This window comes from Ammodytes marinus, assembly GCF_949987685.1.
Source record: "Ammodytes marinus genome assembly, chromosome: 2".
NCBI classification, from domain to species: Eukaryota; Metazoa; Chordata; class Actinopteri; order Uranoscopiformes; family Ammodytidae; genus Ammodytes; species Ammodytes marinus.
This window is the reverse complement of record NC_137231.1, coordinates 20,783,463-20,800,208: the sequence shown is the minus strand read 5'-3', so window position 1 is coordinate 20,800,208 and position 16,746 is coordinate 20,783,463. Positions and strand designations below refer to the sequence as shown.

General features: G+C 39.7%; 1 protein-coding gene across 1 annotated transcript in view; it reads right to left on the bottom strand.

Moving 5' to 3' along the window:
- Window positions 1-16,746, bottom strand: part of ccser1 (coiled-coil serine-rich protein 1) — a 126,184-nt gene that overhangs the window by 64,871 nt on the left and 44,567 nt on the right. The window contains exons 8-9 of the mRNA XM_080044587.1: window positions 13,852-13,929; window positions 2,315-2,392 (exon numbers count right to left, since the gene is read on the bottom strand). Coding sequence (XP_079900713.1) covers window positions 2,315-2,392; window positions 13,852-13,929 — 156 coding nt within the window. The remainder of the gene's footprint in view (window positions 1-2,314; window positions 2,393-13,851; window positions 13,930-16,746) is intronic.

Sequence of the window (16,746 nt, the reverse complement as noted above, 5' to 3'; positions counted from 1 at the left end):
CCTTTGTGTTGTAAACCTCCATTGCTGTTCAAAGCTATTAAAAAAAGCAATGAGTCACAGTTGCGCTGGTTTCAGAGTAAACACGAGCTCCATAGTTTGTTTTGATTAAATTCCTCAAACTCTTACTGCCTGCTGATGTCAATACTTACAAGTGCAACAAATCTGCATCTCGGAAAAGTCCTTAATAAGTTGACGTTTTTCCCATTTTTAGTACAAAATACATGTATGACCCTTGCTTTACTAAATCTAAAGATTGCTTTAAAATGTACAGGTGTGCTAATTAAAGTGGTAACTGTATGTATAAAGATATCACCTTATTGATAATCACGGTTATTTACTCCCTGTGCCAAAGACTGATCAGACTAATAAAGAAATATTAAGATAATTTGTGGTACCAGCCAAAGAACATAGAAAAGTTACTGAAACATTTAGGCTTTACATTAGGGTTTTAGTTGATAGCGTTTTTAATCACACTACAATAATCAGGTCCGTATCACAACTGAAAATATAAGATCACACAGCTTCTAGACAAATCAATCAACCTGAGCCACTGTGTGTGTGTGTGTGTGTGTGCGTGCGTGCGTGCGTGTGTGTGTGTGTGTGTGTGTGTGTGTGTGTGTGTGTGTGTGCGTGCGTGCGTGCGTGCTGTACAGTTTGTTACAATGCCTGTAGACATTCGATTGAAAGAGAAATGATTGTTGAATGAACTGTGTAACAGTGTCAATAAACTTGGTACAGCTCCTGTCTGGAGGGGTTTTTGTGCAACAGAGAAAAGCTCCAGGTCTGAATAGTTGGTATAACACCAGACATCACCCGTGCATTTACTGTAGTAGCTGTCTGAGTGGCCATTTATGTCCTCAGGTATGTCTCAGGACTGAATACAAATGTGCCCAATTTTGGTATTAACTTCACATTATGTGCACACAGTGGAGAGAATATGGCCCAGAGAGAAAGCAGAAGAGAGAGAGAGAGAGAGAGAGAGAGAGAGAGAGAGAGAGGAGGAGGAGTGGTGCCCCTGATGGGAGAGGAGAGAGAGTGTTATCACAGTCAAAATGAGGCGAGAGAAAGAGAAAAAAAAGGGCAGAGTGAGAAAAATGAGAGGAGTGAGTGCCAGAGAGTGTTCAGACCAACAGATGCCAAATGAGACTCCAGTCGGTGGGTTGGACTGGTTTCTCACACAATAGTGGCATAACGCTGGCACACTATCTCTTGCATAATGTCTACATTACATTGCTTTGATGGAAACAGGTGACAAATTACAGACATGAAGATAAAAAAAAACTGTGGAAATTGTTGTGCGGAGCATTTTTTTAAGATGATCCAAAACTCTAGCTTCCGAAAAGGTAGTTGAAATAATCACTCAGACAACAAAATATATTTTGCATTTAAGTCTCTGTATTTCGTAAGTAGAATTCAGCTCTCCCAAATAAAAGAACATAGAAATGACTACCGGTACATGCTTTCCATCCTTTCCGTCTTCAAATTTGTAAAAAACATTACTCTTCTGTCTAAACTGGACTGGAGTCTCAATAATTCTGATATTACTGATAACAGGCAGGAACAAGCAGTGCACATTAAGAACGATGGAAAAGATGGTCCTTCTGGTGCCATGCCATGTGATATTGACAGGGTGACTTCAAAGTCAACGTTAAATCTATTCTCACATAGATTTTCTATCTCTCTCTCTCTGTGGTCAGTCTGAAATGTCACTCTGCCCACTGCCGTATTGTTTGCAGTCTCATATGTAAAAACGTCACAAGACGAAAAGAAAACTGTTTTGTCATTTTGCAAATTAATTAACAAAAGTTAAAACTTCGGTTTTTCTTTATTTTTTTTTATTTCTTCAAGCTTGAAAAGGAATGACAAAAAAGTGCTTCAAAGGCAAGTAGTCTTTCATTTATAGCCACAAAACAAATAATAAAAAAAAAAAACATTCAAGCTATTTTAATATTTTATCTTAGAGAATTTTTCGAAAAACCGCGACCAAGAGAAGAAAAAAAAAAGAAATTAGATGTGCAAACTTTCCTTTTATTCCGTCTGGAACTGTCTAAGTTGCTTCTTTCATTAGTAACAAAGACTTTGCAGTGTATTGCGAATCAATGGATGTGTTTGTGTTTCCCGTAACTGCACATCCGGATACCATTTCACAAAAAAAAATAATAATACCAGAAAATAAACTCATTATCATTTTAGGAGTTTGAGGAGGAATTTGATTGTCCTGAAATGTTTAAACCTGCTCATTTAAAAATAATCCAAAATGATGCAAAGAGGAGAGCCAGAAATCAAGAACAAATGCAAGTGTATTGGAGCTTACCAGTTCACTCATGAGTCTAAGAATCAGTTCGTCTCTCTCTCTCAGCTGTTGCAGCAAGGCCTCCTCTCGGCTGGGATCCTAAACACATGCAACAAGAAAATTGTGTTACACATTACTAGGGACACTGTAGGCAACAGTAATTTATCCAAGGGACCGTATTCCCGCAAAAAGCAACACATGGGAGCCTAAGAGGATGAAAATATATGAAGATGTGAGGCTGTTCCAATAAAAGTTTATGTGTGTTTGAAAGTGTTTTATGTTCATTATGAGCGTGTGTGTGTTGTGTGTGTAGTGTATGTAATAAAGTTGTCATGTGGTGCACGCTGCAGGACCGTGATCTCCTCTCCTCTCTCACTACGTGTCTGTGATAAACTTGGTGTGCCCCCCCCCCCCCCAGAACACAGAGCACTTGAACATGACCTTGTGTTGTCAGGGGACATTACTGTTGGTAAAGCTAGAGAGAAGCAACAGAGAGACAGAAGACTACTGAGGAAAATGAGAGTGAGGAGAATAGTAATAATACAAACAACAAGTATAACTTCCCTCTTATAGATGGCACTTTTCAAAAACAACGGTTGCGAAGTAATTCAGAGCAGCAAACATAAAATAAAAGTGTCTTAGGTTATAATGTGTTTCATGGTGATGACTAGTCTGTAATAAATATTAAATTCTAATGTATGCACTCTATGAATTAAGTTCTTCCAAGTAAAAATGATTAGATATGATGAAAAAACCGCAAAAAAAAATGTAGGCTTGCCAACCTCATTCCCCCCCCCCCCCACTCCCCACCCCCACCATAAGTGTTTTCTAAGGCCCAGTCATCTTAACACCCAGGCTGAACTGTTGAACTGCCAACAGGGAGCTGCCAGGGGATTCTTTGGCTATACTCATCGGCTCATGGGGAGGTTGGAAATTAACAAATCTAGCGGAGCTCCAGGACCCAGCAGCCTTCAACCCAATATTAAACTCTGACAGGCAGCGAAAATGTGGACAGAGAGTCACCAAGGAGAAAGAGAGGGATATAAGACGAAAAGAATGGGAGAGCAAGTGAGACATAGGAGTGGGGGGCGATCATATGAATACAACGGAATAACAGATAGATAGACAGACAGACGTTTATAGAGACGGACAGGGGGACAGCCATTTCCTCTTCAAGGACACGAAAGCGTTGGGGAAAAGATGGGACAACATAACAGGAGGGGAAATGAGGAGGGGGCAGACAGGGGATGGGGGATAAGAGGAAAGGGGGACAGTGATAGAGAGAAGGAGAGGACGAAGAGGGCCTGAGGCTTAGCATGATGGTCCGAGACCATAGGGAGCCATCTAGCTAAAGGACAGACAGAGAGTCAGAGGGAGACTACAGGGAACTATATATCTACGACAATGTCCTTTAAATGACCTCTCTGATGCAAACACACAGACAGCTAGCCTGACACTTTTCCTTGAGTCTCATCATTATTACGAAATTAAGAAAAAAAAGGAACATGTTGTACACGAGTGTGATTGTTATGATGATGAAAGCATTAAAGGTGAGATGACCCAAAAGATTGTTATATTGGCTGCAGCATGATGAAGACACTTGTTAAGAGCAGAGGGAGGTTGATTCAGTTCGCAGTGAAGAAAGCGCAAGCATAATAGGTTTTTTTTTGTGTTCGTTTTTTTTTATCTTGGAAAAAGTCCAGCACCTTAACAGGAAATGTGGAGAGAAAAGTCAATAAGCGATACTTTCTTTTATAATCTAAATCAAGTTGTACAGAACCTTTCACAGTGGGTATGACTTGGTGGTCAAAGTGGGTAGTTTGCTCAACAAGAAAAGTCCAGACAACGTATAATGCAGCAACCACGTCGGAAGAAAGGTGTTTACACTTGTTCTGAAAGGCCACACTTGAAGGCGGGGGGGTGAAATGTCTATGTACTTGACACAAATAAAGAGGGAACAAAAAAGAAACTTGACAGAGAAGTACAAACAGGGTTTTCTGCAGGGTTTTTAAAGATATTTTCAATATAGAATGCAATCTAATACCTGTTTTACCATCATACCAAACTAAAGTGTAACAGTATGATGGAAAAGTTCATGGACAATTATTTATTAATTGGTCAAATTGATTATGTGTTGTTTGACCATCCGACAAGCCCTTTGTTTAGAGCATAACTGTACGCTAGAAAAGTTTGAGAAAGTGGTGTCCCATTTCCTCACAATTATATCAATAAGAATGCTTCATCCTTAAATAGGCGGTGGACATGCTCCACAATTTGCAGGAATTATAAATGCCAATATACTCAAGATTTGCAAGAGTGTCATGAGGTTTTGATGGGTTTTGTTTGCTGGTTTCCTCATATTACAGGTCTAATCGATGTTGAGGTCTGCCTTGGGGGCGTCACAATGGCACAAGATAATGGTCAAGGAGGACAAAGCTAAAAGCTCCGCTAAGTGCTTGCCATTGTGATAAAACCAATAAAAGATACCTTTCCCACTGGGAAAGAGGAAAAAACAATTAACACAAACAAAACCCAGCTGTATTGAATCAAAATGTTCTCTGTTTACCTGGCAGGTTTACAGGGGAAATACCCATATTCTTAGATAATATGGAGGTTTTTCTTTACTTCTGTCACAATACATGCACACCAGCAGCAGCAAAAAACACAACAACTACACTAACATGAGATTCTGATGGGACTGAAAACCACTAACCACACCAGGTACAATTACTCAATTAGTCAGCCTCTAACTAATCTCACCCAAACAGGACTGAATGGCTGCTCTATATAAGCAGTCTGGGCGAAAAGTGCAGTGTGTCTGCTTATGTGTGATGTGTGTGGGTGTGTGTTCAACACTCCAGGTATATCAGTAGTTAAAATATTAAGAATATACGCATCCAAAGCTAAATTAAACAAGACTTTATTGACTCATGTGGTTTGTCGTCCGAGAGAGAGAGAGAGAGAGAGAGAGAGAGAGAGAGAGAGAGAGAGAGGGACAGAGAGAGAGAGGGACAGAGGGAGGGAGGGAGGGAGGAAGGGAGGGAGGGGGAGAGAGAGCGAGAGAGCGAGAGAGAGAGAGAGAGAGAGAGAGAGAGATACTGTACTTGAACCAGGCCACACAGAGTTCAATGACAGGGGACTGGACACACTCACATGACCTCAATGTGATGGTCTACAAATACAAAAACTGTGAACTGGCCTTACTTTTGGTGTGACTTGGACCCTACCGAAATCATATAAAAAGAGGAAAAGGATGACCAAACTAAAACTGAAAAGGAGAAACTTGCTTCTGCTTGCTGGAGAAAAAGAAAAATCCTCTCAATGTGGCATGAAGACACCCATCAGGTGGCATTCCAACCAATTCCCCATGGCTGAATTGAATGGAAAAGGCTAGGGTGAAAAAGTAGGGCATGCGAATTTATTTCTAATGTGATTGGAATGGCCTCGGTGGGGATAAATCTGATCAGAATCATTGGAGTGCATCCACTTTATGCGATTTTGTATAGAGGTTGCGGCCACTCTATGCACGCAATCTGCAGCAAGTTGAAGATGGTTCCTTCTCCACAATTCCATTTCCATCAGGATGACACATTACAAAAGGCTTGGACTTCTTAAAGAGGTGATACGGCAATAAAACTTTTAAACTACAGACAGAAAACAATGAAGGCTGATCTGAGAGGCTGAGCTTTGGAGCTGCTATTTAAAAAAGGTCTCTCCGCAGTGTCCACGGATCTTAAGCCCAACCACCTTTCGTTTTTTAATGTAGCCTGACTAAAAGCCAAGGAACAGCCAAGAAGTCTTGGTGAGCAGATATAAAAGAAAACCCATTTCACTAGGAGCAGTTTACAGATTGAAAAACAAAACAATGTGAAAAGAAAAAAAAGTCATGAATCCTTAGCATTTTACTGGCTTTTGTTGTATTTTATTTTTTATCTGAAAATTGGGTCTGAAAGGGGTTATGTTCCAAACAATGTCTGATTTTTGTGCATTTGCACATTTCCTGTTGGTACATACCACTAAATCACTTTACGTCTTTGAATACTTACTGTCAAAATAGGGCACCTTCAACATAAAGTACAAAACAGTGTACTTCATATCCTCTAAGGAGCTGGAGTACAAATGCTGAGAAGAGAAAATGCAACAATGTTGGCTGCTCATTGGATAAACACATTGTCTGAATATATTACACTAGTCCTCAGGGTGGATACATGTTCGTATATGTTGTGTTTTCGTTATGTAATGTGGTCTTGTTATGTTATGTAAGGTTTTGGTTAAATGTGGTAGGGGAGAACGGGGTAATATGTCACACGGGTTGGTTGTCACAATCGTTATATCTCTGAACCAGAAGGCGCCGTCTGTGAAATTTTGGTATGTAAATATCCAGAATTGGGATCAGAGGTCATAGTCTTCCTTGGAGTTAGACTGCTGAATTTGAGGTGAGAGGACTGTTTGTTTTTTTCATATCAAATTGAAAATATTTAGCTCCTCAGTATTTTTCTTCTAGGCATTTACACAATGGGTTTATAACAAAACACTTGTTACCCATAAAAAGTGTGAAGGGTAAACTATAGTTTAGATTGTGGTTAGCAAGCTAATTAATTGTCAGATGGTTGTTGGCCTTGATGCTAGCAAGAAATTCAAGTTGTTATCCAAAGGCTGCAGCCAGAAAAGGAAACCAATAACGAAATAAATTGTCAAGCTGTATCCTCACTGACACCCCAGAGAAGGAGAGAATAGAGCAGGAAACGAGAGCTAGCATGCAAAAGAAAAAAGGGCAACAAAATCAAAACAACCCATTGCATCCCAAACTAGGCCAGCTGCCAAGGCTACAGTAAGTTATGTAGGCCTATTTGTCAACTTGACAATGCAATTAAACTTTCAAATTTAGTTCTGCTTTCTTGCCTTCTTTTTAAGATTATTCCCATTAAGATAACATTGTGACAACCGACCCCTTGATGGGGTCGGTTGTCACAATGTGTAAGGGTGTCTTTGATGATTAATTTCTTCTTTATTACAATAAGATAGAAAAAGTGAGGGTTACACATTTCAAGCCAACACCTTAAGCTTCAATTTAATGTAGCAATGACTATTGAAAGATGTTTAGGTGATGAGCAATTCTCACTAGAGTAAAAAGTGTGCCTACTAACCCCGTACTCCCATAATATGTTGTCTCATATGGCTGCTTATGATAAAGTACACTTTTTTTATCCGTTGCTGAACAGTGTCAAAGACAAATGCACAAACCTGCACGCACCAATCCAGCAGTAAGTTGCCTACCTCTGGTATGAATTATTTGTCTTTATTTCTGCTTGTGTGCTGTCTGTGTTTATCTACAGTACGTCTGCCTGACTGACTATGATTATGACTCCAATAGCCTCCGATTTATGCACACTGACAGAAGAGGGTGAGAGAAGCACCTTCAAGTGTTAAAAAAGAATAAGGCGAGGAGGTGATGGAAAAATGTGTCAATTACACATCCAGATACGGTATCGTGCATTAAAGAATGTGCAATTAAAAAACTGTGACCTTTGTCACCTGCCGTTATAAATTACCTTAGCTGCCAGTTACATGGAAAGATCTGATTCAGCAGCTTTGAAAATCAAAAAAAAAAGTTTTGTGCAACTGAACACAAGACAAGCTGTGATGCTAGAATCCTTCGTTTTGAACTGAAGGACATGTTGTGTCTGGTGAACAACTGTTGCCTTGTGATGTTATGGGTCCCCTGTCGGTCTGTCCTCAAAAGATATAAAGCCGACATCCCTCACAGGAACAGTTAGGTAACCTGTCAAACCAGCTCTGTAATATGTACACAGTTTGAAATAAGAAGAGAGATGTCACCTGCCTAGACATCCTTATAAAAATTTAGCAATAGCCACTGAGCTGCTGTGTGTGGAAGATTCACCGAGACAAAAAACAGCTAAGTAAAGCTGGGGTGGGGTGATATTTACCAAAAGTTTCATATAAGCCATTTATGTAGGTGAAGTGGTCTGAGAATATCTACTCATCACTTTGCTCTCCCCTGCCTCTGTGTGCCGCCCCCAAAAATTGCCACCGCTACTCTACACTTTGACCAATCAGAGCGAGGCTCCGATTCTCCGTTCTTATTGGCTGTTGGGACTGTCCATTCACTTTGGCACCGACGTTGTTGCGTCAGTTGCGTAAGGGTTCACGACCCTAACAGTCTGACAGTTTGGCACTACGGCAGCCAACAAACAGCAATGTCTACAATCAACGGCCCCTAAATGTCCTATTTCCCGTTTAACAACAACTGCTTACACCGCTAAGACAGCAAGGATATGAGGAAAGACAGGGAAAGCGTGTCAGGGAGGGACCAGAGAGAACACAAGTGGAGCGGTTTAGGTATTTGGATTAGAATCTCTATCCCAACTGCTATTTTCTCCCAAATCATATACCCCAGCTTTAATTACAGTGATATTACATTTCAACGGTATTTAATGTTGCAGAGACAGGAACCCACAGACACATCAGTGATGATGTAAAAAAAAAAGAGGAAATGTTAGAGGTGCAGAACTGGTTGCACAAAGACAGGCTTTAACTTTGGCTTAGTCAGACTTAAGATATATAATTCGTTCATGCTTCAGTAGGAGTCATACTAGGTAAAATTAAATGTAACGTGTTCTGAGTGGATTAAGACATTACCACACGTCTAAAGGATCCTCATTTAAATGTCACTATTAAAGGGGATTTAGTTTTGTCTCAAGAACTGATATTTACTAACAGACTTATTATATTTAAAAGAAATATTGAAGTCAGGACACATTTGACCACTTCTCCACCTCTACCTCCCTCACACATTAAGACAGTTCAGTTTCTGATGGTGGGTGTGAGACTCTGGCCCATCCTGGCTGTTATTGCGAGGGGAACAGAGGGGGTCAAAAGGTTATCTGGAAAACAACGATGGATAGAGATAGATGGATGAGACTGTCTTTTTTGTGCTCCTGCTTTTGACAAAATATAGATTGTATGTTTACGATGAGTTTGTTTGTTTATAGGGTATTGTGTGGGTGGCCATGAGTGTCTTTACATGATTTCCTGCATAGGTGCTTTTCTTTTTAACCCTCTCCTTCTGTGTGGCCCCTGGGGTCGGAGAACGGCCCATGATTAAATGCGTTTGCAGAGCATTATAATTATACATGATTCATTTTCTAATTACGCAGCATTTGACACAATGATAAAGGTTTCGCTATAAAAGGAAATTCCTCGCGTCCGATGAAACAAAGGTGAATGTGCACAAATGTCAATGAATTAGGTAGAAAGTTGCTGTCCTGACTTTTCTTGTTTTATAACACACTGGCGGGTGCTCTGAGTGCACCTCCTGCATCTGCTCTAGTGTGAGATATTTTTCACTTCAGTCTTTCTATGATACAGTACAATACTTTTAACTGGGACAAAACCCGGTAAGAATCATGTCATATGCATTGGCTCTAAATGAAACTAGGGCGCACTGTGACACTGCAAGCCTCTCAGGTGGCTAGCGTAGATTATTTTTACTCCCACAGTGTCGTTTTCTGGAGTGCCAGGACAAATTCTCTTCTCCTCACCCCTCCCTCAAACCCTCTTTTTTACCTTCTTCCCCTCCCTTCCCTCTGTCTCTACCGCCCTCCTCCTCCTCAAACTCTTACCTAGTTACACTCCATCTCCATCTCATGCGCTCCTGTATTCATTTTCAAACTTAATAGGGTCGTGTTGCATGCATTGCTATTGTATGCACCTCACATATAGCATCCACATGTTCCCCAATCCCCTCCCTCCTCAATCTATCTCATAGTCAAGTAGAACAATATGCTATTCTCAGCTGTGCAAACATTTCCTCCTCAAATTCAGCTTCTTGTCATAGAATATGCCCTCTCCATCTTTGTGTTTTTCTTCCGTGCCTGCAGCTCTGTCAGAAAGGTTATCCTTTGCCTCCCACCTTCTTACTCATCCTCACTCTCTCGCGGCCCACACCACACACACACACACACACACACACACACACACACACACACACCCTTTACTTTTTTCCATCTACTGCCTAACCTCAATTTCTCCAACTCTTGCTGCTTTCTCACTACTCTTTATATCAATCTCCATGCTGGTGCCTCTCTCTCGGTTTGGTGTGGTGAGGTTCAGGATTTTTTAAAGATGGATGCTCCTTCCTTCGCAGATTGAAAACAAACAAACAATACTTTCGAAAAAACAAAGTTGAATTGTGTCCAGCTCCTCCCAACACTTGGGTGCCAGCCGGCGCTTGTTCCTCACTCAAAGTTTGGCATAACACATGTTTTGTAATAATCTGGTGCAAAGCTTTCTTAATATTCAAGCTTGACAATCTGTACTTCATAGATGTGTATTAACTTAATACAAATATGCAGTCCAAAGAACCAGAAATAGCCAAGTAAGTGAACTTTGCTTTTCTATTAATATTCCATATAGATATCTTTATGACACATACTGTATGTGTCACTTAATTAACTCTCATGCTCTTTTCATAAAAGTGAGTTTTACGTCTGCATTGCTGTGTTCACTTGTAATATATTGTGATGGTTCTGCACCCAGCGACACTATACACTTTATCCACAGAGATACCTTTTAACCTTTAGATCAATCTGAATGACAATCATTTATTGTTGATATAGGTCAAGTCTTTATATGTAAAGCCACCAGACATTCGCCCTAAATTTTCTTAACCTCTCTCGACCCCAGTGTTCAAGCTGTCCACTCTCCCAACAGTGCATTCCTTTAAACGAGAGAGTGAACCAGACATGCCGTTTCCAACACTACATTTTTAATTGTTCGCTTATCATCCAGCTGCTACTCTATGTAGATAAAGAAAGAGGGAATGCACTCACACAATCACTCATCCTCTTTCTAACACACACATATACATACACTTACATATATATATACACATACATATATATATACACATACATATATATATATATACACATACATAATATATATATATATATATATATATATATATATAGCCTACATACATATATATATATATATATATATATACATATATATATATATATATATATATATACATATATATATATATATATATATATATATACATATATATATATATATATATATATATATATATATATATATATATATATATATATATATATATATACTATACACATACACATATATATATATATATATACTATACACATACACATATATATATATATATATATATATATATATATATATATATGTGTATGTGTATGTGTATGTATATATATTAATTAATCTAAATTAATCGCATACTTATATGACACATGCCTGTTTATAAACAACTGTATAGGCTACCGTTCGTCTCTCTCTCTCTCTCTGAACTACTAGCGCCGGAAAAAAAACAAGCAGGCGGAATGAATAAATGACGACTGTCTATCTCCCACAACAGACAGCGCTGCACTGCACTGCCACACAGGTGTGCATAGCCTATGCCGACTCATTCAACATCGTCCTACTCATAGCCAAAAATATTGACACACCACACATACACACACAAAGGCTGTGTGTGTGTGTTTGCTGTAAAAAAATAAACAGAAACAGAAAAATAAACTTGCCTTGCCTTGCCTTGTAGACGATCGCAGCTAGCAAACAAAATTGAGACACAGAGGAAGATTGAGAGTTGTTTTGAACCTACATTGTTAATTAGGCACCCACTAAATCAATGCACAGACACTGCGGAGAATAACATAAGACGTATTCCTATACCTTCTTGCTTATTTGCCTGGAGCAGCCCATAAAACGTCCATAGAGCCCTCTCTATGCTTCTTTCTTCACTCTTTAATCCCGTGCGGGCAAACTACAGGTGCAGCTCCGCTATTGTCTCACCTCTTTTGCACCGGGTCAAAGGGCAATATAGAAGTGCGATTAATCTGCGTTAATTTTTTTAATCGAGTTAATTTTTCTGTGAGAAATTAACGCGTTAATTTGACAGCCCTAATATATATATATAAAAAAACAAAAAGTGACAAATTAACCAACAATAAATACTGTATGTAGCCTTATGAAAGGGGGAAAACGAAAAGATGAAAACACACACATATACTTATAGTCAGTAAACAGCCATGTTTAATATTTGTTGGCACTGCGTTAGAGGTAGAGGTTAGGTAGATACCTGGACAGTTTGTGGTTGCGTTTTACTGGACGATATCTAAAAAATGGAACATGTATTTACCGGAGGCAATATAATGCAGTTCAATAACACACCAAAACAGGCAATAAAAAGTAGCATGTAGTTTAAAGAGTCTTGTCCCTTCTGCTCCTCTCTCTAACAAGCAATCTGCTGCCTCCCAACTAAATCCAACAGAAAAGCTCCACAAAAGCCCTGCTTTGGATGAACCTAAACTCTGCTCACAATCACTTGAGCGCACACACACACACACACACACACACACACACACACACACACACACACACATTTGTCCCTTTTTAATTCAATTTATCCGCACCTCTCTTGCTTTTCATCACTCTTTTTTGCTAATTGTATTTCCCTCTCCTCGCCCCTCCCTGCCTTGTGCCCCTGCTCTACTTCTTCCTATGTGATCTCTTTACGCCTCATTAGAAGCTGGTGTGGATTGGAAAATAGGCTGTCAATTGTTCTGATAAGGATAAAACTGAAGGAGACACTCCAATCAAAGGGAGGATCCGGTTTTAATGTTTTTGATCACACACAGATTGCTGTGTTCTTTTAATTGGACTAGCTAGCTCAGTGTAGTGTAGGGTTGTGTATGTTGCCAAGCATACAGTTTTGAGCTGTAGCTACACAAGCACCATTTCAAACAGGATACACTGTGTGCTCAACATTGTCGACCAAAAAGGGAAAAAGGTTCCTTCAGTTGTGCAATTCTACTTTGAACAGAAAAGTAAGAAGAAAAACAGAGAAGTATGGAACCGCAGATGGTGTTATGGTGGGAAGAAATGGTCTGTCTGTTCCTGAGCTTCAGTTTTATATCCCGGCAGTCCACGACATGTAAAACACAACTGCAAAAACATTAAAAACAAGTGCACTAAAGTATATGACGAATTTCTTGACAGCCGCCATGTGGGAAATCGGAATGTGGAACTGCTCAAACCCTAAGACAGGCCGACAAACATTTCCTGCTAAACAATCCATCCAGTCGTCCAAGGGCCAGATTGTTTATCGTTCAGGCGATTAATAAGGCATCGTGACCTCCTCAAACTGCTTGTCAAAACCACAACCGGTCGGGCAGAAAATTCAGCTTCCATTGTAAAATCAGACAGGGACGACCAATCTGGTAGGCTAGAATGGGCCTCTGTCCATCCAGCTTTGATAGTTTGATTGAAACATTATCTTACTTGAAATTCATTTGGGCAAAGTGTGGGTGTTGTGCTTACAGTCAAACTCCTTGACAGATGGCAATGATAGCTGGTGTAAAGTTCCTCCAAGCTGCTCATTGAACACTCGGTAAATATCTCCCTTTTTTTTCTCTCAAACACAAACACACACATGCAGTAATATGCATAATCATTGAGCAAAAATTGAATAGTATGTGCTAGGTTACCTTAAACGGAAGGGATTTTTCACTGCAAGGGCTAATAGGTAGAGACTGGAGGCTGCTGGCGGGACTTGTTTCTGTGCTCTGCAAAAGACAAAAACATAAATATAAAGAAAAAACTGAGATGAGTTTATGTATAGTGCTAATGACAAGCTAGTGAAGTACACATTAAGATTTTCACAGGATCAGTCTCATTTTATACTTGTAATTGTTACTCATACCATATCTACAAGTGTTTTATTTAGTTTTGAAGCAATAATGACTAAATAAATCACACACTGTTTACTCCTTCATTAAGAAAACAGAGGCCGGTATAAAAGACTTGTTCTATCAAGTTTTATTTAAGATGCAACATCCTTAACCTTAGTGTTGTAGAATATATTATAGAATGACTGCAGGGCAATATTACATCTACTCTCCTAATCCAGGTTTAAGGCACCCTTAGTTCACAGAAGTTCTAGAAAAATGGGTTTCATTTCATTTCATTTATTTATTACGGCTCACGGCCATAGCACATGGCATGGAGCACACAATTCAACTGAAATCATTACAAAACAAAACAATGGTGCACGGCAAGGAAAAACAAAACAAAAACAAAACAAAAACATCATTTAAACAATGGCAAAACATTTCTCAAAAAGGCACCTGTTTTAACAATAACCCCTGGCCTACTTGCCCTCAAAAGCGAAATCAGTTTGGTCATGGATGGAAAATAAACATAATAATTTGGCAGGTACTTTTTTCTATAATACATTACGTCCACATTTTCACACTCAAAAAGTACATGGTATTCATCTCCAACACAATAAAGCTGAAGCTTTCTGCATTTATTGAGTAAAGCAAACATTGCGCGCAATGCTTGCTTATGCAGTTCCTCCATAGCAATTTTAAATGAGCCATTGTAATTCATGATGACACCAAGATATTTAAAACAATGTACAGTCTCTAGACTTTGACCGTTGCACACAAACTGTAGTTTACTAGTATCAGCTCTTCTAAAACCAAAAACTGTAACTTTAGTTTTATCGTTATTAACTTTTAGTTTCCATTTCTCACAGAAGTCACACATATGATTTATAGCTTTCTGTAACCCTCTCTTAGTTGTAGACATGATAATAGTATCGTCAGCGTACATTAGTACCATTAGTTGTATATAATTGTCTAACACAGCATCATCGAAAGTAATGGGCTCACAACCTTTATGTAAAAGGTAATCCTCTAAGTCGTTAATGAAGAGGGCAAACAGCAGTGGTCTCAGTGGTTCAAAGAGTCTTGTTGTGCTTTTTTATCTTACGTAAATTTTGTGTTTTCTAAGGCCAGCTGCGATTTGACACATTTTGGCACTACTTCTCAACACATGTGTATAGTGGGCAGAGAGCAGGGGCAGCTAGAGGGGGTTCCACACACCCCCCTCCCCCTCCACACACACACACAGTCATGTGACAAAGTGTCCACATGCAGACACGCATTCAGAGGTACACTAACATGCACAAACACACTTGAAATAAAGCAGATGCTGGTCTAAATGTCACCTGTGAGACTTAACAGGACAGATGAATAAGCTAGAGGGTAAAGTGTGAGATAACCACATGTTCCACACGCTTGGTTTTCTGTGAAGGTATCACTTGCCTTTTACTGCCCTATTGCAGATGTACAGTATGTGCCAGCCTGTTAGGAGAGATGACCACACAAGATGTCCTACATACTTGCTTTCTAACCTTAAAATCCTGATAGGTTTGTGCAAACTCTAGGCCTACTTTCAGTTTATGAAGGTAGCCGAGAGAGGCCAAATCTTTGCACAGCATAAACTTGATGTTTTATTGGTTTGGCTGACCTTTTAAAGAAGCATACCTCCCTATCAGAATTATAGGTGTGCTATGGCGTCAGGCCCTCAATGTGTCATCGGTGATCAATGCCTTGCCCCATGTAGAGAGACAGGTGCACACTCACTGACACCAACACGCTCTTTGTCTGTCTCTCTCTCCCTTTTTTCCTCTCCACACACACACGCATACACACTCTCTTTAAGGTCACCCCTGTCCCACAGGCCTGAGCACACAACTGTCCGCACAATTAGATGTGGTTCAGTAAAAAGCCTTTTGGATTTAAGAATGGGGAAAGCTGCCTGGGAGCTGTGAGTTTAATGACTTGCACTATTCAGAAGATAAATGTCTAAAGATGATGAATGGCCTATGAAAGGAAAGCTGGTTATGTAGTTTGACACACCCCTTTAATCACATTCACACATCAGTTAAATCAAAAAAATTCAAACCTTCAATATTTTCAAGGTGCATTCATGCCCCATTTTCACATGTTGACATTTGGCTTTTTATCGTTAGGCAATATCATTACCACAATACTGTCATGCACTGTAGGAAGTTATTTGGCAAATACAGGTAGACCGTTTAGAATTTTAAATTCCAACTTTGGTTAGTTATTGTGTTAAACTAAAGCGTTGAATGAATGGTTCTCTGTTCCACACCTCACAGACACAGAACACACACAGCCAGCTAGTGTGTATGTGACATTGCTGCTTCTTTCCTAAAAGAGCTGGTGTAATGATGGCTGCAGATATAAATGCCGTAGCCTGAAATGTAACGAACAAGAGCCTTTTTCGGCTTCATTTTATCATATCCCAAGCTAGCCCTGAAACACTAACACTAAGCTGCTGAAAAGATTTGGCGGAGGCATCAAAAATAAGCTGCTGCCACAAGTCAAGCAGCTGCCTTGAGGGGTACAGAGTCACAGAGACGGACGGATGGACCACAGAGGCATAAGTTAACAGGGCCTGGTGGCGCTCCATGTGCGGGTATTGCACAATGCACATTCATAGCAACAGAAAACTGTGAGTATTGGCTGTAACAAATGGGACAGTCACAGTTTTGCTAGAATCCATGGCCG